The 20524-nt window shown below is 44.2% G+C and overlaps 1 protein-coding gene across 4 annotated transcripts in view; it reads left to right on the forward strand.

Annotated features, from left to right (window-relative positions):
- Positions 1 to 20524, forward strand: part of LOC124527579 (gamma-taxilin-like) — a 697565-nt gene that overhangs the window by 10473 nt on the left and 666568 nt on the right. For all 4 annotated transcript variants that reach the window (XM_047100674.1, XM_047100673.1, XM_047100675.1 and 1 more), the window contains exons 2-3: positions 11539 to 11842; positions 13947 to 14038. In XM_047100674.1, the coding sequence (XP_046956630.1) occupies positions 11554 to 11842; positions 13947 to 14038 (381 nt within the window). In that variant the 5' untranslated portion in view covers positions 11539 to 11553. The remainder of the gene's footprint in view (positions 1 to 11538; positions 11843 to 13946; positions 14039 to 20524) is intronic.

The raw sequence follows: 20524 nt of genomic DNA on the forward strand, positions 1-20524 counted from the left end.
GATAAGGAGCGACGCTGAACATCTTTTCATGTGCCTGTTGGCCATCTGGATGTCTTCTTTAGGGAAGTGTCTATTCATGTTTTCTGCCCATTTCTTCACTGGGTTATTTGTTTTTCGGGTGTGGAGTTTGGTGAGCTCTTTATAGATTTTAGATACTAGCCCTTTGTCCGATATGTCATTTGCAAATATCTTTTCCCATTCCGTTGGTTGCCTTTTAGTTTTGTTGGTTGTTTCCTTGGCTGTGCAGAAGCTTTTTATCTTCATAAGGTCCCAGTAATTCACTTTTGCTTTTAATTCCCTTGCCTTTGGGGATGTGTCGAGTAAGAGATTGCTACGGCTGAGGTCAGAGAGGTCTTTTCCTGCTTTCTCCTCTAAGGTTCTGATGGTTTCCTGTCTCACATTTAGGTCCTTTATCCATTTTGAGTTTATTTTTGTAAATGGTGTGAGAAAGTGGTCTAGTTTCAACCTTCTGCATGTTGCTGTCCAGTTCTCCCAGCACCATTTGTTAAAGAGGCTGTCTTTTTTCCATTGGATGTTCTTTCCTGCTTTGTCAAAGATGAGTTGGCCATATGTTTGTGGGTCTAGTTCTGGGGTTTCTATTCTATTCCATTGGTCTGTGTGTCTGTTTTTGTGCCAATACCATGCTGTCTTGATGATGACAGCTTTGTAGTAGAGGCTGAAGTCTGGGATTGTGATGCCTCCTGCTTTGGTCTTCTTCTTCAAAATTCCTTTGGCTATTCGGGGCCTTTTGTGGTTCCATATGAATTTTAGGATTGCTTGTTCTAGTTTCGAGAAGAATGCTGGTGCAATTTTGATTTGGATTGCATTGAATGTGTAGATAGCTTTGGGTAGTATTGACATTTTGACAATATTTATTTTTCCAATCCATGAGCAGGGAATGTCTTTCCATTTCTTTAAATCTTCTTCAATTACCTTCATAAGCTTTCTATAGTTTTCAGCATACAGATCCTTTACATCTTTGGTTAGATTGATTCCTAGGTATTTTATGCTTCTTGGTGCAATTGTGAATGGGATCAGTTTCTTTATTTGTCTTTCTGTGGCTTCATTGTTAGTGTATAAGAATGCAACTGATTTCTGTACATTGATTTTGTATCCTGCAACTTTGCTGAATTCATGTATCAGTTCTAGCAGACTTTTGGTGGAGTCTATCGGATTTTCCATGTATAATATCATGTCATCTGCAAAAAGCGAAAGCTTGACTTCATCTTTGCCAATTTTGATGCCTTTGATTTCCTTTTGTTGTCTGATTGCTGATGCTAGAACTTCCGGCACTATGTTAAACAACAACGGTGAGAGTGGGCATCCCTGTCGTGTTCCTGATCTCAGGGAAAAAGCTCTCAGTTTTTCCCCGTTGAGGATGATGTTAGCTGTGGGCTTTTCATAAATGGCTTTTATGATCTTTAAGTATGTTCCTTCTATCCCGACTTTCTCAAGGGTTTTTATTAAGAAAGGGTGCTGGATTTTGTCAAAGGCCTTTTCTGCATCGATTGACAGGATCATATGGTTCTTCTCTTTTTTTTTGTTAATGTGATGGATCACGTTGATTGATTTGTGAATGTTGAACCAGCCCTGCATCCCAGGAATGAATCCCACTTGATCATGGTGAATAATTCTTTTTATATGCTGTTGAATTCGATTTGCTAGTATCTTATTGAGAATTTTGGCATCCATATTCATCAGGGATATTGGCCTGTAGTTCTCTTTTTTGACTGGGTCTCTGTCTGGTTTAGGAATCAAAGTAATACTGGCTTCATAGAATGAGTCTGGAAGTTTTCCTTCCCTTTCTATTTCTTGGAATAGCTTGAGAAGGATAGGTATTATCTCTGCTTTAAACGTCTGGTAGAACTCCCCTGGGAAGCCATCTGGTCCTGGACTCTTATTTGTTGGGAGATTTTTTTTTTTTTAAATTTTTTTTTTTTTCAACGTTTATTGTTGGGAGATTTTTGATAACCGATTCAATTTCTTCGCTGGTTATGGGTCTGTTCAAGCTTTCTATTTCCTCCTGATTGAGTTTTGGAAGAGTGTGGGTGTTCAGGAATTTGTCCATTTCTTCCAGGTTGTCCAATTTGTTGGCATATAATTTTTCATAGTATTCCCTGATAATTGTTTGTATCTCTGAGGGATTGGTTGTAATAATTCCATTTTCATTCATGATTTTATCTATTTGGGTCATCTCCCTTTTCTTTTTGAGAAGCCTGGCTAGAGGTTTGTCAATTTTGTTTATTTTTTCAAAAAACCAACTCTTGGTTTCGTTGATCTGCTCTACAGTTTTTTTAGATTCTATATTGTTTATTTCTGCTCTGATCTTTATTATTTCTCTTCTTCTGCTGGGTTTAGGCTGCCTTTGCTGTTCTGCTTCTATTTCCTTTAGGTGTGCTGTTAGATTTTGTATTTGGGATTTTTCTTGTTTCTTGAGATAGGCCTGGATTGCGATGTATTTTCCTCTCAGGACTGCCTTCGCCGTGTCCCAAAGCGTTTGGATTGTTGTATTTTCATTTTCGTTTGTTTCCATATATTTTTTGATTTCTTCTCTAATTGCCTGGTTGACCCACTCATTCGTTAGTAGGGTGTTCTTTAACCTCCATGCTTTTGGAGGTTTTCCAGACTTTTTCCTGTGGTTGATTTCAAGCTTCATAGCATTGTGGTCTGAAAGTATGCATGGTATAATTTCAATTCTTGTAAACTTATGAAGGGCTGTTTTGTGACCCAGTATATGATCTATCTTGGAGAATGTTCCATGTGCACTCGAGAAGAAAGTATATTCTGTTGCTTTGGGATGCAGAGTTCTAAATATATCTGTCAAGTCCATCTGATCCAGTGTCTCATTCAGGGCCCTTGTTTCTTTATTGACCGTGTGTCTAGATGATCTATCCATTTCTGTAAGTGGGGTGTTAAAGTCCCCAGCAATTACCACATTCTTATCAATAAGGTTGCTTCTGTTTATGAGTAATTGTTTTATATATTTGGGGGCTCCGGTATTCGGCGCATAGACATTTATAATTGTTAGCTCTTCCTGATGGATAGACCCTGTAACTATTATATAATGTCCTTCTTCATCTCTTGTTACAGCCTTTAATTTAAAGTCTAGTTTGTCTGATATAAGTATGGCTACTCCAGCTTTCTTCTGGCTTCCAGTAGCATGATAAATAGTTCTCCATCCCCTCACTCTGAATCTAAAGGTGTCCTCAGGTCTAAAATGAGTCTCTTGTAGACAGCAAATAGATGGGTCTTGTTTTTTTATCCATTCTGATACCCTATGTCTTTTGGTTGGCGCATTTAATCCATTTACATTCAGTGTTATTATAGAAAGATACGGGTTTAGAGTCATTGTGATGTCTGTATGTTTTATGCTTGTAGTGATGTCTCTGGTACTTTGTCTCACAGGGTCCCCCTTAGGATCTCTTGTAGGGCTGGTTTAGTGGTGACAAATTCCTTCAGTTTTTGTTTGTTTGGGAAGACCTTTATCTCTCCTTCTATTCTAAATGACAGACTTGCTGGATAAAGGATTCTTGGCTGCATATTTTTGCTGTCTAGCACCCTGAAAATCTCGTTCCAATTCTTTGTGGCCTGCCAAGTTTCAAAAGAGAGATCAGTCACGAGTCTTATAGGTCTCCCTTTATATGTGAGGGCACGTTTACCCCTTGCTGCTTTCAGAATTTTCTCTTTATCCTTGTATTTTGCCAGTTTCACTATGATATGTCGTGCAGAAGATCGATTCAAGTTACGTCTGAAGGGAGTTCTCTGTGCCTCTTGGATTTCAATGCCTTTTTCCTTCCCCAGTTCAGGGAAGTTCTCAGCTATTATTTCTTCAAGTACCCCTTCAGCACCTTTCCCTCTCTCTTCCTCCTCTGGGATACCAATTATGCGTATATTATTTCTTTTTAGTGTATCACTTAGTTCTCTAATTTTCCCCTCATACTCCTGGATTTTTTTATCTCTCTTTTTCTCAGCTTCCTCTTTTTCCATAACTTTATCTTCTAGTTCACCTATTCTCTCCTCTGCCTCTTCCATCCGAGCCGTGGTGGTTTGCATTTTGTTTTCCATTTCCTTTAAAGCGTTTTTCAGCTCCTCGTGACTGTTCATTAGTCCCCTGATGTCTGTAGCCAGAGATTCTCTGCTGTCCTGTATGCTGTTTTCCAGCCCAGCGATTAATTTTATGACTATTATTCTAAATTCACTTTCTGTTATATTATTTAAATCCTTTTTGATCAGCTCATTAGCTGTTGTTATTTCCTGGAGATTCTTCTGAGGGGAATTCTTCCGCTTGGTCATTTTGGATAGTCCCTGGTGTGGTGAGGGCCTGCAGGGCACTTCCCCTGTGCTGTGGTGTATAACTGGAGTTGGTGGGCGGGGCCGCAGTCCGACCTGATGTCTGCCCCCAGCCCACCGCTGGGGCCACAGTCAGACTGGTGTGTGCCTTCTCTTCCCCTCTCCTAGGGGCGGGATTCACTGTGGGGTGGCGTGGCCCGTCTGGGCTACTTGCACACTGCCAGGCTTGTGATGCTGGGGATCTGGCGTATTAGCTGGGGTGGGAAGGCAAGGTGCACGGCGGCAGGGGGGGCAGGCTTAGCTCGCTTCTCCTTAGGTGATCCACTTCAGGAGGGGCCCTGTGGCAGCCGGAGGGAGTCAGATCGCTGCCGGAGGTTTGGCTCCGCAGAAGCACAGAGTTGGGTGTTCGCGCGGAGCGAGCAATTTCCCTGGCCGGAACCGGTTCCCTTTGGGATTTTGGCTGGGGGATGGGCGGGGGAGATGGCGCTGGCGAGCGCCTTTGTTCCCCGCCAAACTGAGCTCTGTCGTCCGGGGGCTCCGCAGCTCACCCTCCCTTTGTCCTCCAGCCTTCCCGCTTTCCGAGCAGAGCTGTTAACTTATGACCTCCCAGAGGCTAAGTCACGCTTGCTGTCGGAACACAGTCCGTCAGGCCCCTCCGCTTTTGCAAGCCGGACTCGGGGGCTCTGCTTGGCCGGCGAGCCGCCCCTCCGCCCCGGCTCCCTCCCGCCAGTCCGTGGAGCGCGCACCGCCTCACCGCCCTTCCTACCCTCTTCCGTGGGCCTCTCGTCTGCACTTGGGTCCGGTGACTCTGTTCTGCTAATCCTCTGGCGGTTTTCTGGGTTATTTAGGCAGGTGTAGGTGGAATCTAAGTGATCAGCAGGACGCGCGGTGAGCCCAGCGTCCTCCTACGCCGCCATCTTCCTCTAGTCGGATTTCTGAGTATTAAATGAGGGATTATATCACCGTTCCAGATGGTTTAATCAGAGCAGTGAAGAAGAGCAAGGGGAAATGCTTAGGATTCATTTTTCCTCACCTCCTATTTGGATTATCCTGGCTTGGTAATGCCAGTCACTTAAAAAATAAATATAACTTACTTGTGAGTTATAGTTGACCAAGAAGGAAGTGGTTGGTCCTGTTGTCCCACGTAGTGCCAGGGCATTTTCCCTAAAATTGGATTTGCCAGATCATTTGTAAGGTACAAATTCTTCTTAGATTATGTTTTTATTCCTGCCATCTTCTTGCGTGTGTGTCCTTATTTACACCTGAGGGCGGCAGTTCTTAATTTCTCAGGCCTAAGAAGTTATCTAAATGTTACTTCATTTTATTCTTAAAACTCCTTAAAAAGCACCAAGGACTCCACAGTTTGGAGTCTACAGTGCTACCAAAAAATTTTAACGGGTCCTGTGAAAACCCAATGCTGTATTTCATGGTTCAGATGGATCCTATACCTTTCAGTCATCTTGTAATGCATTGTCCTGTGGAAAATACTGAATTCACTGACTTACGTTCTTCTTCCAAATGTTGTTATCCAACATTAGGCAATCATACTTGCTGATATCATTATCACTCTCAGCAGAAAAGCCATTGTGTACTGGGAAGCTGCTGGAGTCATGGTGACTGACTGAAATTATCCAAAATTCTGCTTTTCATTTGAAAGTTTGAAGTTTTCCCATTGCAACAAATTCTGTTGTTTATCCTGACGGGCTTATTTCATTCATTTTCTAGAAAATATCGGGCAGATACCCAAATCTGAAAACTCATGGTAACTAGAAACTGTGGAGGGCCAGAGATTTTACTTTACTTGCAAACTGATAACTTGGCAGTATTTTATGAATACGGGGAGAAACCTCGAGACAAAAGAAGAGTTTTTTACAATTGCATTTACCTGAGGGCCCTCAGGCACGCACCTGTCTCCTGAGCCTGGTGGTGTAAAGAGAAGCAGATGATGTTTGCATTTCAGAAGAGTAATGCTAAGTTTAGGGGATCTGACTCGTTAATAATGGGCGGTGTGGTAGGAGGAACAGTGCCTGCTCAAGGACGCCCATGTCTTCAGCAGGACTCATGAATGACCTCATTGTCCAGAGGGACTTGGCAAAGATGCGGCGGCATAGATTAGGATATTGAGGGAGTCTTCGGATGGGCCCCGTGAAACTGCAAGGATCCTTGCAAAGGAAAGACAGGGAGAGGAGTCGGTGGCGAGGTGGCGGGGGGGGGGGGGGGGGGGGGGAGGGGGGGGCTTATGCATGAGGCTTAACTTGCTAGTACTGGCTTTGAAGATGCAAAAAAGGGCCAGGAGCCAAAGAACACAGGTAGCCCCCAGAAAAGACAAGGGAATGGATTCTCCCACAGAGCCTCAAGAAGGGATATAATAAATGAGCCACTGAGTTTGTGGCCCTTTGTTACAGCAGCAACTGGAAACATAGGCAGTAAGCAAATCTGCCCATTGCTTTAGAAGTAAATGCCATTTTTATTTTTTTCCCCAGGGCATCCTTGAAAAGATAGTCTGAAACAAAGACAGGAGGTGTGTCGTGTCTCTGCCCACAAGAGAGGCAGAAACGCTGTCATAGGTTCTGGTGAATCTTCTGTTGGGTGCCCATTGGCCACACTTGTTCAGTCTGACCAGCATAGCCCAGGACCAGATTTTTCCAGTCTATCTCATAGGATACTATCAACAGGACTCCAAGCATGAGGAAGAGCCCAAGTGGCAGGATTAACTTCAACCCTGCCCTGCTGTAACTGGCTGAGGAAGTCTCATAGACCATCAGAAAGCCAGATGGCTTTCTTCCGTGTTGACCCGGCCCGGTGTTGACCTTTCCACTGGCCTGAGGCATGGCAAGATACACTCACAAGTGGTGCGCAAGAAAGAGGTCTAGGGCAACTTTGTCATCATTAATAACTCTGGCCAGGGAGTTGAGACTCCCTTGAAGCCATTCGTTGATCATTTCAACTAACTTTGTGGACAGATTTCAGACTACCTTTGGTTCGTGGATGACTTCCATTGTGGGGATAAAACTACCTGCGCTGTGGGCATAAACCCACCTACGTGTGGAGTTAGTTGTTCTCGGGTGGGTTCCTGCAAGGAACCAAAGCTAGCGTCATTTTGGAGAGCACTTCCCAGTTGTCTGAGGGCTACATGAGTACTAGTGGTATTTAAACACTTCAACACTTGATGATCTGTTATGACTCAAACACTTGGTGATCCATTATGACCACCGCTAAGACAGACGACGCTTGAGGGACACAAATTAGTGCACAACTTCCATGAAAGACGAGGTACACGTGGTACCTTTGGAAAGAAAGTGTTGTTTATGATTTTGGAGCTTCCCAGGGAGGACTTCACTCAGTGTCCCCAAGTGGCACAAGTTCAGAGTGCTTGACAGCATAACTCCCTAGAGAGCTGGTGAGTCTTAGAGTTTGCAGTTAAGTAATTGAATTATATCCCCTTTTTGGATGGCCTGCCTGAGGCCAGTCCATCCAGTTTGTCCTTCTGTCCGTGACATCGGGAGGATGGCATTTTTCTGCCCCTGGAATGAGCTGGTGATGCCTAAGAGGAATGAAGGCAGGGCAGACACTCAGTGAGGTACACATGTATTTCACTTGGGAGATGCAGGTTCGGGGACATCCCCTGCTAGCTACATCCATTTAAATTGCAGTCAAATTGTCATGAGCTGTCTGGCTGGAAGGCACATTCAGCAGTGTGTCCAGTCCAAGGAGCTTTTCCCTCCCCCCCCCACCACCCCCCACCCCCACCCCCAGCACCCCTTCGCCTAACCCGTTACTGCCTCAATGCGTACATTTTGGTAACTGCCGCAAAAATATCTCCGGTATTTCCAGGAGATACATCTTTACCTTTTGTCCAGTCATCCCCTACTTGTGGCAGTCCTTTTGTCCAGAAAGGTTAGGTACTTCAGGGCTGAGGTAAGTTGTATAAGCGGCACAGAGATGCGTTCTCTCCTGTTTGACCGGTGTGGACTATCATCCTAGGGATATCCCTTGGGCATTGTACTCAACAACCCGCCATCATCCTTGTGATCTAGGACCATGTCAGTCCCACAAGAGACTCCAGGTAGCTGATGCAACGTTTGAATCCTCGAGGCCCCATTTGGTACCTGGAGAGTGTTCCCCCTGGGTGACTCGGTTTTACTGTTGGGGGAATGAGACAAGCATCAGCCTAAGAATGCTGTGGTCAGGATTCTTTGAATTTCTTTTGCCGCATTGGCCCCGATGACGATGATGATGATTACCCGGGAGGAGACAGAGGGGATGATCCCTTTCTGGGGGCAGCTGCATTCACTGGCCCAACTCGCATTTCCAAGGAGTGTAGATAAGGACAAGGTGGGGAGGTAAATATTAGGAACCCAGCATGGAGCCCATTGTGGGGCTTGCACTCAGGACCCTGAGATGAAGAAGACCTGCGCTGAGACCAGGAGTTGGAGGCTTCGCGGACTGAGCTACCCTGGCACCTGTTGGGAATCTTGTTGAGATGGCTTGTGAGGGGCAGTCCTAACTCCCAGTAATACTACGTGCCTATGGATGATGGGGGAACATGGGTGGTACAAGGGGTACCTGGACTGTCGCTGCATTCTTAGTGGGTCTTTGATAAGAGGTGTGCCACTTTCAGATCACAGGTCATCTGTAGGAGGTGATCACAGGATCGATTAGGGCAAGGGCTTCGTTGCTGTGGTGAGAGTCAGCTGATCAGAGTGGAGTGGCAACCCCACAGCCTGGAAAGGAGGTAGCCGTGGGGTACCCGAGACCAGTAGCCCTGGCAATAGTTCAAAGGTCAGCGGTACTCAAACTTCCAGCAGGAGGTACACTCAGTGCCCTGTGTGCTGTGGCCTTCCCAATCAGGAGACAACTGGGTCAACTCTCAGCCTGTGTCACAAGCCTAGCATACAACGGTAACGTCTGCACCAGAAACAGAATGTTTTACTTTGTGCCCAGTCTACGATGGTGGTGTACATGTTGCCGTGATCCGTGCAGTCAGTGAGCGTAATTCGGCCTGTAGCAAAGGCGGCAGTCCGGGTGGTGCAGGCTTGATCCGCAGCTTGCTTTCACTCTCACCATGCGCATCTACGTGAATAACCCAGATGATTCATTTAGTGGGTTTGGTTCATTTCCCCATTTCGTGGTGCTAAAGAGGAAGGAGGTCCTTAATCTACCAGTCTGTCTTTTTTTTCTAAGTTGGAGACCAAACAGTGAGCCGTAACAAGTCTCATCGGGGAGAGATAAGGTATAGGCCAGAGCAGCAGAGCAGTAGGAGTTACCTTGAATTCACTCCACCTAACGCAGCAGCCAGGTCCATTCTTGGTTCTTCATAATTTGTGCTGAGGCAAAACAGCGAGCACAGCCAGCTGCGGCCATTCGGTTTCATTGTAACCAAGTCACCGGGTAAACTGGAGATTTGGAGAGGAAACAGGAATTCGGAGAGCCCCTCTGAATCCCACTGGGCCAGTGGCTTTGCTTTAGGCAACAGACCTCCAGAATGACAACAAACACTTCTTTGTGTAAAGTAGAGGTGGGACTTGGCTGACTAAGTCCTCGAGTCGGCCATTTCAGTTTGTTACATGAAACCTGTTGGGCTTTTCCTACATTGTTAGTCTTAAAAACTGAGTTCACCCACCCCGAAAGGAGACTATCAGGCCAGAGAGTCAGGAGAGCATCTTGGAATAAGAAGTCTTCAGCGTTTGCAGGAGCCCAGGGACAAGATAATTGGTGCTTTTCAAAAGGATACACCGGGTATGTGAGGTAGGGTAGGCTTGCCCATTGCTTGCCTTATCACAGAGACTTGTAACATAACGGCGTCATTCGGATTTGTGGACGCCAAAAGCACTTATTTGTGGGTCTCCCAAATGACAGAATCCCCACTGGCAGCATATTACACTTTATATCCGATGTATACATGTATTTGTAGAGTAATCTGAAGCATACATTCAGATTAGGGCAGCGCAGTAACGGTACGTTGAATAAGCCCATGGCTGATTGTCTCACTTCCTTGATCTGTGAAGTGTGCCCCAAATGCCATCAGTGGAACAGACTCAGATGGGGGCAGTGACTTCAGTAGCTGTTTCCAAACAGAGACGTAAAAGTTTGAGTCCCTCTGTTGTCCACGGTACACCAGCATGCTGGGATGCATGCGGATGGCCTTTGGCTTCCATTGGGGGGTGGGGAATCCTTCCTCCCGACCCTAGCCATCCTCCTCCTTAAGGTGGCTAAAGTCAGGGTACACAGGAAGAAATCAGAGGGCACGAAGAGGGAGAGGGTGGCCCCACATCAGCACACAAGACATGTTTCCACTTGCTTGTGAACAGCGTAGCCAGGCTGTTGATAACTTTGCTTTCACACGTTAGCTTTCACTTGTACATGAAGGCCAGACGGATGCCAGAACTTTTAAAAAGCCTATATCATCATCTCATTTCCCAGTTTCTCTCTCCTCTAGCTTTTCTCTCTCTCTCGCTTCCTTTTTCCTGATTGTTGTTCCATGACACCCAGCCGCTGACGTTAATACTTGTGGCTGGGATGTTTGTATCCAGAGCATCCTGGGAAGCGACCTCAGTGTTGGGACAGCTCTCCCCAAAGTAAAACAGAGGCAAACTTACGTACACGGTTCTCAGAGACCTGCCAGAAAGGTTGACTGGGACCACGATCCTTTGAAAATAATGTCTGCGTTGTTCCCTGTGGCACTAAGAGTGTGGGCTGCTGCCTCCGTGGTCACTGTTGACGTGGGGTATAGGGAATGGTTGGTGGGAAGTTTAAAATCCCCCAGTGCTCTCTCCTGCTGCAAGACAGCTGCTTTTTCATTCGCTCAGCCTTCCGTTTGGGTTATAAGTTTTATTTTGTGTTTGTGTTGTAAGTTTTGAGAAGGTCCCAGAGTTCTGCAGAAGTTGATTCTGGTGGATTCTGCCAGCATGTTACTTGCTGGAGGGACAGAGCCTCGGGGTTTTCTATTCTACCATTATGGTAGTCCTTCCCAACTCTTTGCCTCCTTTGATTCTAAGCGGCATTGCTATTTTGTAAACAACTGTGAAAGGAGCGGGGGGGGGGGGGGGGGGGGGAACTGTGAAATGATGATGGGCCCACTGATTGTACCACATACGAAAAGTACACAGTGTGTTTAGACATGAGCAACGTAGGATGGAAAACTGTATTCTTACGCACTGCATAGTTCCCCTTCCTTCATTACAATTGATTTAGCCCCTTCCATGGTCCTTTTAAAAAAATTTTTTCCCCCCTCTTCATTCTTTCTAGCTTGTGAGTGGCACAATGGATGAATCTAGAATTTGCAGGCTAGGGGTGAAAGCAGATAGATTGTGTGACTCTCAGTCGAACGATACTCTTCAGCACCAAGACTCAAATTGTGCTGGCGCAAGTAGCAGGCATTCCTTGCAAGAGGATGAAGACAGTAACTTGATAAGAAAGAACAGGAATTTGGTGAGCCCAGTGTACTGCACGCAAGAGTCAAGAATGGAGCCTCCTGGGCCAGAGGGTGGAAAAGATCCTTCTGATGATCAGCAGGATTCACAGTGCAACAGGAACAAAGGAAGAACCTTAGGTAATAATTTCTGCTCAGTGCTTGGACATTTTCACATGCTACTCATTTTACCTAGCCTTTCTGCAGCACAGGTAATGACAGAACATAGTCTGTTTTAAGTCTGTCTTAAGATGTGGTTAGGTGAAAACACACCTCTGTTTTCTTGGAACAGGTTGGCAGTTATAATCAGGATGAGAATATGACGAGGTAGGAAGCCTGGTCATAGGAATCACATTATTTCTGTGCGAATAATCAAGAATTGTTTTTGGGGGGAAAAAGTTTGTGGCCTTTGGGCAGAAGTGCTGTTGTTTTGCCCTGCATTTAACTCTTTAAATGAATGGAGTGGAGTGGAGTGGAGTGGAGTGGAGTGGAGTGGAAATCTGACCAATAATTACTGCGAGAACTCTGTATCTGCTCAGTTTATTTAAAAGACTATTCACTAAAATTTGGAAACGGTATATGTTTTCTGTGGCTTAGAAAGCAGGCTAACAAGAATGCTTTTCAGGGTGTGTTTTCTCCCTCCTGCTCTGTTAGTTTGACAGGTTAGGGCTTAGAATGTGGTATGTTACATTTGAGGAATAAAATCTAAAACGCCTCCTTGGCCTTACGGGTTGCTTCTCAATTTTTAAAATTCCTACTGTACGTAACGTTTACGTGGTTTGATTTGCATGAGTTCTGTACCTGACTATAACTTGGAATTTTAAAAAAGTCCGCTTTTGAGCACCCTGTAGGACTTTAACATTACAGGAATATGAGAAGGATTTAAAATTCCTCGCCAACAAGACAGCTGTCTTCAGAACCCATCACTCCACCAGTGTGTGTAAATTATAGCTTCAGGTTAAAATTGTTAACTAGTTTTAAATGGTTACAGTTTAAAACCTTCATAAAATTAGAGTTTACGTGGACTGTTACTTCTTACACATTCGGTAACTGTATTCCCTCTGTATTTGTCCTTGAACAGACTGAGAAATGGTTTCACTACTAAAATTGTGTGTGCTATCATAGCAGAGTATTTTTTGAAGTCAGCCTGTTCCTCCTCCTCTTTCCCATGCATAGTTGTTTGTAAAATATTAGAGTTATTTAAATTAATTTAAGTCATTAAATTTAAGACAACGATTAAAGTTGTCTTCAGATTTTTAAAATGAAACGTCCTACATACAAGAGGGAACAATTCAGAAAAGAAAAAGGTACCTACCCGCAGGGTACAGAATGAAGTGTATCACTTACTTTGAAGCACCCTTTGCTTGCCCCCACTTACCTCAGCTGCCGCTTCTCCCTGGCACCGTTATTCTTCTCTGTTTAAAAAAAATTTTTTTTTAATGTTTATTTATTTTTGACAGAGAGAGAGAGAGAGAGAGAGAGAGAGAGAGAGACAGAGAGACAGAGAGACAGAGCACGAGCAGGGGAGGGGCAGAGAGAGAGGGAGACACAGAATCCCAAGCAGGCTCCAGGCTCTGAGCTGTCAGCACAGAGCCCGACGCGGGGCTCGAACTCACGGACCGCGAGATCATGACCTGAGCCGAAGTCAGACGCTCAACCGACTGAGCCACCCAGGCGCCCCATCCCTGGCACAGTTATTAAAGTATCCCAAGGAAAGAGCTATTTTTTTTCACTTCTTTTTCTTGGCCCTAATCTTGATTAGCACCCAGAGTATCCTTGGTAAATCACCAGGAAACAGTCATAAGTCACATTGGTCACTGGAAAAGGTGTGTGTCCCTGTGGATTATGTGCGCTTTAGGTAGTCTTAAACTCCCTTGAATACTTGTACTTGGCTAGCAGAAAGCGTTTGAAGACATTCCTACCCTTTGTAAAATGTCTTAATTTGGAACCAGTGGCTAAGTTAGAGTATTTTTACACTTTCATTCAGTGGCGTTCTTACAGTGTCAGTGCCAAATAGCTGACCACGAGTAGTGTTAGTTATTAAGTGAAGCGATGTGGGGCAGGGAGGAGGCTGACCCCTTCTAATTAAGAATGTGAAAATAGTTTCACTGATTTACTGGTGAGCCTATATCTAATGTCCCCTTAAATCATAATCTGGATAGCTGAACATAAGTTTTATGTAGAATTGACTAATTTTATCCTTCTGGTACTTTTTTTTTTTCTCCTTTCCTTTATGGACCATCAGGAAAAGAAGTGTTACTATTGATGCAAGCCTTAAACACTCTTTCAACTCCAGAGGAGAAGCTGGCAGCTCTCTGTAAGACATATGCTGATCTTGTGAGTATTAAGGGTGCAAAGCCCGTATGAAATATAACGAAAGGTGCATGTGCCAGATAAGCTTTTGAGATATGATTTTGATATGGTTTTAAATGTAAAGTTGTTTTTCATTACAAAACTGAGGGTAAGCATCTAATTTCTTGAGACTTAGGTTGATTGTATGGCCTCATTTTATGGTATGCTTATATACAGCATTTTACTAGTTTCTGGGATGTGGAATAGCTTTCCTAAAACTCAGTCAGCTCTGGCATTCCTAGGTCAGCATTTCCATCATACGTTTAGATGCCTGACAGTTGTGAGGATATGATTTTCTATATGTAGATCAAGAAATTGTAGACATGAAACACGGTTAGATTCAAAAGTGTTTAACCATTTGACTGAAGTTGTGAGTTTTGTGAAGTAGTGTAGTAAAACAGTACTATTTCTCAGGAAAATATTTCCTTAGCATCCACTATAAGCCAGGCACTGGATTTTTATTTTTATTTATTTTTTTAATTTTCTATTTTTTTTTGCGTCTTCCAAAGAAACTGACTTGTATGAAGAGTTTGTTCTGGTCTGTGGCCCATGTTATTTCAAGTAGCATTCACCTTGGGTATATGGAAACATTCTCAACAAGGAAACCCTGCCATCATTTTAAAAGTGAAGAATGCAGGGGGCGGTGCACCTGGGTGGCTCAGTCGGTTGGGCGTCTGACTTCGGCTCAGGTCATGATCTCACGGTTCGTGGGTTCGAGCCCCGCGTCGGGCTCTGTGCTGACAGCTCAGAGCCTGGAGTCTGGTTCGGGTTCTATGTCTCCCCCTCTCTCCGTCCCTCCCATGCTCATGCTCTGTCTCTGTCTCTGTCTGTCTCTCAATAATACATACATGTTAAAAAAAAAAAAAGTGAAGAATGGGATAGGACATTTTGAAGAATCGTGGCAGGAATGTTTTAGAATTGTTGGTTCCGAGGTAAATGCGGAAATTCTCGTGGGTTGTGAAGTGTCTGTGTGAATTACCAGTGATGAATTTTGTCCATTCACATCTGTTTGAAAGCATCTGCTCCGTAGCATACACATTACTCTTTTCTGAATAACTGAGTCTAAGTATAGAGCTGGAACAGTTGTACTTACGACCGCTCCAGGTGGCACAAGTATACCCCACTTAGCGACCTGGCACCTTCTGAAAATTGTGGAGAATTTTCAGGAATGGCCTGGAGCGTCTCTGAATGGCCTACAAACGGTCCAGATGCAAAGATGGCAGCAATCAGAGTTGTTGGGGATTGCCACGTCCGGAAAGGCAAGAGCTACACATCTGCTCTGGGAAACAGCCGGATGGAAGCTTCTGCTTCTGGTCCTACAGAACTCCATATATTTGCGTATTTTAAAATGTGTTAACCTGGGGCTGTACTCCAACTAGTACAGATCTCAGTGCTCACTGAGATCCGCCTACATTGGGACCCCAACAGGCCTTGGCACACTGAACATGTGTGTCTATGAAGGGCAAAATAGGCCACTGACAATCCTGAAGGTTTGAGAGACAACCAAGACCTAGGGCATTGCTGAACTCCACGGTTCCTCTTACCCAAGGCATCCCCTCAAAACTGGGAGGGGTGACTGCTTCAACTGTTGCATAGAAACAGACACAGAGAGTCCAGAAAAATGAAGAAAGAGTGGAATGTGTTCCAACAGAAACACCAAGATACAACCTCGGGAAAACCAACCAACCAACCAACCAACCAACCAACCAACCAACAAACAAAGCCTTAATGAAACAGAATAGGTAATTTCTCTGTTAAGTGTCCCAAGTGGTGGTCGTGAAGGTGCTCACCAAACCTGAGAGAAGCATGGATGAGAACAGTGAGCACTTTAACAAAGAGATCGAAAATACAAAAGAAAAGAAAAAAGAAAAAAAGCCAAAGAGAAGTGGTCGAGCAGTGGAATGCAATTAACTGAACTGAAAAATACACCAGAGAGTTTCAACAGCAGACCAAGTGAGGTAGAAGAAAGGGTCGGTAAACTTTGTAGCAAAAGCAGTGGAGCTCACCATCAGAGAGCAAAAAGAAAATGGGAAAAAAGTGAAGATAGCTAAAGGGACTTACAGGACAACATCAAGTGGAGAACCAAGAGAGAAAGAGGAAGAAAATTTACTTAAAAAAATAGCTGAAAACCTCCCTAACCCGGGGAAGGAAACAGACCTTGAGATCCAGGAAGCACAGACCTTGAGATTCAGGAAGCACAGTTCCAAATATTATGAACCCAAAGACATCCACACTGAGACACACTGTACTTAAAACGTTAAAAGTTGAAGACAAAGATTATTATAAAGCAGCAAGGGAACAAAACCAAAACCAAAACCAAACCAACCCAATTTACATACAAGGGAACCCTGTTAGCCTATCAGCAGGTATTTCAGCAGAAACTCTGCAGGCCAGAGTCAGTGGCATGATATACTCAAAGTTCTGAAAGGAAACAAACAAAACACTTGTGGGTATTCTAACTAAGAATACCCACCAGGCTAACGCTATTATTCAGAATTGAAGGACAGGTAAAGAATACCCTGGAGACGTGAAATCTAAAACTGTAAAAGGAAGTCCTTCAAACTGGAAAGAAAGGACACCAATCAGCAATACAACGTGGAAGTATAAATCATACTGCTCACGGTGAAAGGCTATAAAGGCAGGGGCTTGATCACTTTAAACCTCGCTGGAAAGTTAAAAGGGAAAAGTGGTAAAACTAACCGTAACTACAATAATCACGGAGAGAATACACACGATAGAAGGTTTTTTTTTTGAATGTGCCATAACATCCCGAAACATGAGCAAAGAATTAAAATGTAGAGCTTTAGAATGCGTCCTAACTTAAGTTGTTACAACACAAAATAGACACACACACACGCACGATGTTACGCGGGAGCCTCTTGGTAATCACAAGACAAAAACCTGTGGTAGATAACCAAAAGACGTTGAGAAAGGAATGTAAGCATACCACTTAAGAAACTCCTCAAACCCCAGAGAGCTGGAGAAGAAGAAAAGAAACAGAGTAACTACAAAACAGCTGGCAGCGAGTACAGACCTATCCATAACTACTCCAAGTGTAAAAGGACTAAATTGTTTAATCAAAAAAACATAGTGATTGAATGGACTTGGAAAACAACAGTCATCTATATGCTGCCTGTGAGAGAATGACTTAAGATGGAAGGATGCACACAGACCACAAGTGAAGGTACGGGAAAACACATCCCATGCTTATGAAAACCAAAACAGAGCTGGGGTACCTACGGTCACATCAGACAAAATAACCTTACAAATAACAACTGTGTAAGAACAAAGAAGGGCATATCATAATGAAAAATCCGTCAGTCCAGCAAAGGACATAACATGTTTATATATCTATGGACCCAACATAGGAGCGCCCACATACAGAACACAAACATTGACAGACCTGAAGGGAGAAATAGATAAGTATACAATGACAGTAGGGGGCTTTCATACCCTATTTACATCGATGGACCAATCATCCAGACAGAAAATCAGTAAGGGAATATTGACCTTAAACAACACAATAGAACAGGCAGACTTAAAAGCTATATACAGAACATTCCATCCCAAAGCAACAGAACACACCTTCTTTCAAGTGCTCAAGGAACTTTCTCCAGAGTAGATCCCAGTAGGCCACAGCCTTGCCAATATTTGTTGTTTTCTGTTTGTTTAATAAGAGCCCTCGTAATGGTGTGAGATGGTGTCTTACTCTGTGGTTTTGTTTGCTTTCCGTAATGATTAGTGATAGTGTGCATCTCTTATGTGCTTATTGGCGATGTGTTGGTCAGCTCTGGAGACATGTCTATTCAGGTCTTTTGCCCATCTTTAAATTGGGTTGTTATTTTGTTCTTGTGCTTTAGGAACTGCCTATAAGTTGTGGATGTTAATATCTTATGATACGTAATTTCACCATACTTTCTTCCGTTCTGTCACTTGCCTTTTCACTCCCTTAATGGTATTCTCTGATGCACAACATATTCAATTTTCATGAAGTCAAGCTAATTTTTTTTTCCCTTCTGTGCTTTTGGTGTCAGTCCAAGAATCCCTGGCAAATACAATGGCATGAAGCATTTCCCCAAGTTTTCTTCTAAGACATTTACAGGTTTAGGTCTGACATGTAAATCGGGATCCATTTTTTTTCCCCCCAAGAGATATTTGGGATACGTTTTAAGATTTTTCCAAATACTTGCCTTGGTTTTCTGTTTCTTTTCTTCTCTTTGCTTGGCTTGGCTTGGCTTGGCTTGGCTTTTCTTCTCTTCTCTTTTCTCTTCTTTTTTTTCCTGTTCTTCTTTCATTTTTTTCTTTTCTCTCTCCCATCCTTCCTTCCTTCCTTCCTTCCTTCCTTCCTTCCTTCCTTCCTTCCTTCCTTCCTTCCTTCCTTCCTTCCTTCCTTCCTTCCTTCCTCCCTCCCTCCCTCCCTCCCTCCCTCCCTCCCTCCCTCCCTCCCTCCCTCCCTGCCTCCCTCCCTCCCTGCCTCCCTCCCTGCCTCCCTGCCTCCCTCCCTGCCTCCCTGCCTCCCTCCCTGCCTCCCTGCCTGCCTCCCTGCCTCCCTCCCTGCCTCCCTCCCTGCCTCCCTGCCTCCCTGCCTGCCTCCCTGCCTCCCTCCCTGCCTCCCTGCCTGCCTCCCTGCCTCCCTCCCTGCCTCCCTGCCTCCCTGCCTCCCTGCCTCCCTCCCTGCCTCCCTGCCTCCCTGCCTCCTTTCCTTCTTTCTTTCTCAAAATTTGTGTGTGGTTGCAACATGGGATTCAGATGTACAACATAGCGAATTTGACACATTTATACATCAGGTTATGCTCACCACAAGCGTGCCAGGATACCTCCATCTATCCCATTACATCGCTATTACAACATCACTAGCTCCGTCTGTCCCATTACATCGCTGTTACATCATTGACTGTGCTCCGAATACTGTGCCTTTGATTCTTGAGACTGACTCGTTCCATAACTGGAGGCCTGTATCTCCCTCTCCCTTCCACCCGTTTTGTCCATTCTGCCGCTTCCTCCCCTCTGGCAACCATCAGTTTCTTCTCTGTGTATGGGTCTGATTCTGCTTTTTCTTTGCTTATTTCATTGTTTTATTTTTGATTCCCCTTAGGAGTGAAATCATTTCTATTTGCCTTTCTCAGTCTGACTTCTTGTCAATGAGCAGTACACCCTCCAGGTCCTACCGTGTTGTTGCAGATGGCATGATCTCTTCCTTTTCTGTAATTTTCCATTGTGCAGGTGCATGTTTTTCTTATCCATTTGTCTTAGGTTGCTCTCATAAATAATGTGGCCATAAACATCGGGACATGTATCTTTTCGACTTAAGGTTTCATTTTCTTTCTTCCTTTTCTGTAATTTCCCATTGTGCAGGTGCATGTTTTTCTTATCCATTTGTGTTAGGTTGCTCTCATAAACAGTGTGGCCATAAACATCGGGACATGTATCTTTTCGAATTAAGGTTTCATTTTCTTTCTTTGGCGGTAAATACCTCCAAAAGGTCGTCGGATGACCAACTCACATGGTAATCCTGTTTTTAATGTGTTTGAGGAAGCTCCATACTCTTTCCAAAGAGTATGACTGTACCAGTTTGGATTCCCACCAGCACTGCAAGAGTGTTCTTTTCCTCCATGTTCTGACCAACACGTGTCGTTTCTTATGTTTTGGATTTCAGCCTTTTGGACACGTATCAGCCCCTAATCTCATTGTGTTGATTTTCACTTCCTTGAAGATGAGTGAGTTTGAACGTCTTCTCATGTGTCTGTTGGCCATCTGCATGTGTTTTTGGGGAAAAAAGAAAATCTGAACAAGCACTCTGCCCATTTTTGAATGCATAATTGCGGGGGGAGGGTTGGTGTTGAGTTGTATCAGTTCTTAGCCCTTCTGATACCCTGTGCCTTTTGAATGGAGCATTTAGTCCGTTTGTATTCAAAATGATTGTCGAAAGATATGATTTTAGTGCCATCGTGTTAACCTGTAGAGTTGCTGTTTCAGGTGACCTGGTCCTTTGCCGTGTTTGTTGCTCAGGACTTTTATCTTCTTTTTTTAATCTCCCACTCAGGGGGTCCCCTTAAAAATTTTCTGCCTGGTAGTGTAGGGGGTCACGAACTGCTTTAGTTTTTGTCTGTCTGGGAAAGTCTTTAACCCTCCTTCTGTTCTGAGTGACAGCCTTGCTGGTGCTCGATAAACAATTCTCGGTTGCACATTTTTCCCATTCAGCACAGTGAGTATTTCCTGTTACTCTCCTCAGAGCTGCCAAGTTTCTGACGGCAGGTCTGCTGCTAACTTCAAGCCTTGTAGGGTAAGGACCTTTTTCATCCCTAGCTGTTTTCAGAATTTGTTGTCTCTCTTTTTTTGTTAACTTTTATTTAAAGTCAAGTTACATAGAGGGTCACAATGGGTCCATCACTTCTCTGTAACACCCAGGTGTACTCATCCCAACAAGTGTCCTCCTTAACGTCCATCACGCTAAGTTTAGTCCATCCCCCC

The sequence above is a fragment of the Lynx rufus genome, unplaced genomic scaffold (assembly GCF_022079265.1).
Source record: "Lynx rufus isolate CCGP_SWC_20201006 ecotype Redwood Valley unplaced genomic scaffold, mLynRuf1.p SCAF_51, whole genome shotgun sequence".
NCBI lineage: Eukaryota > Metazoa > Chordata > Mammalia > Carnivora > Felidae > Lynx > Lynx rufus.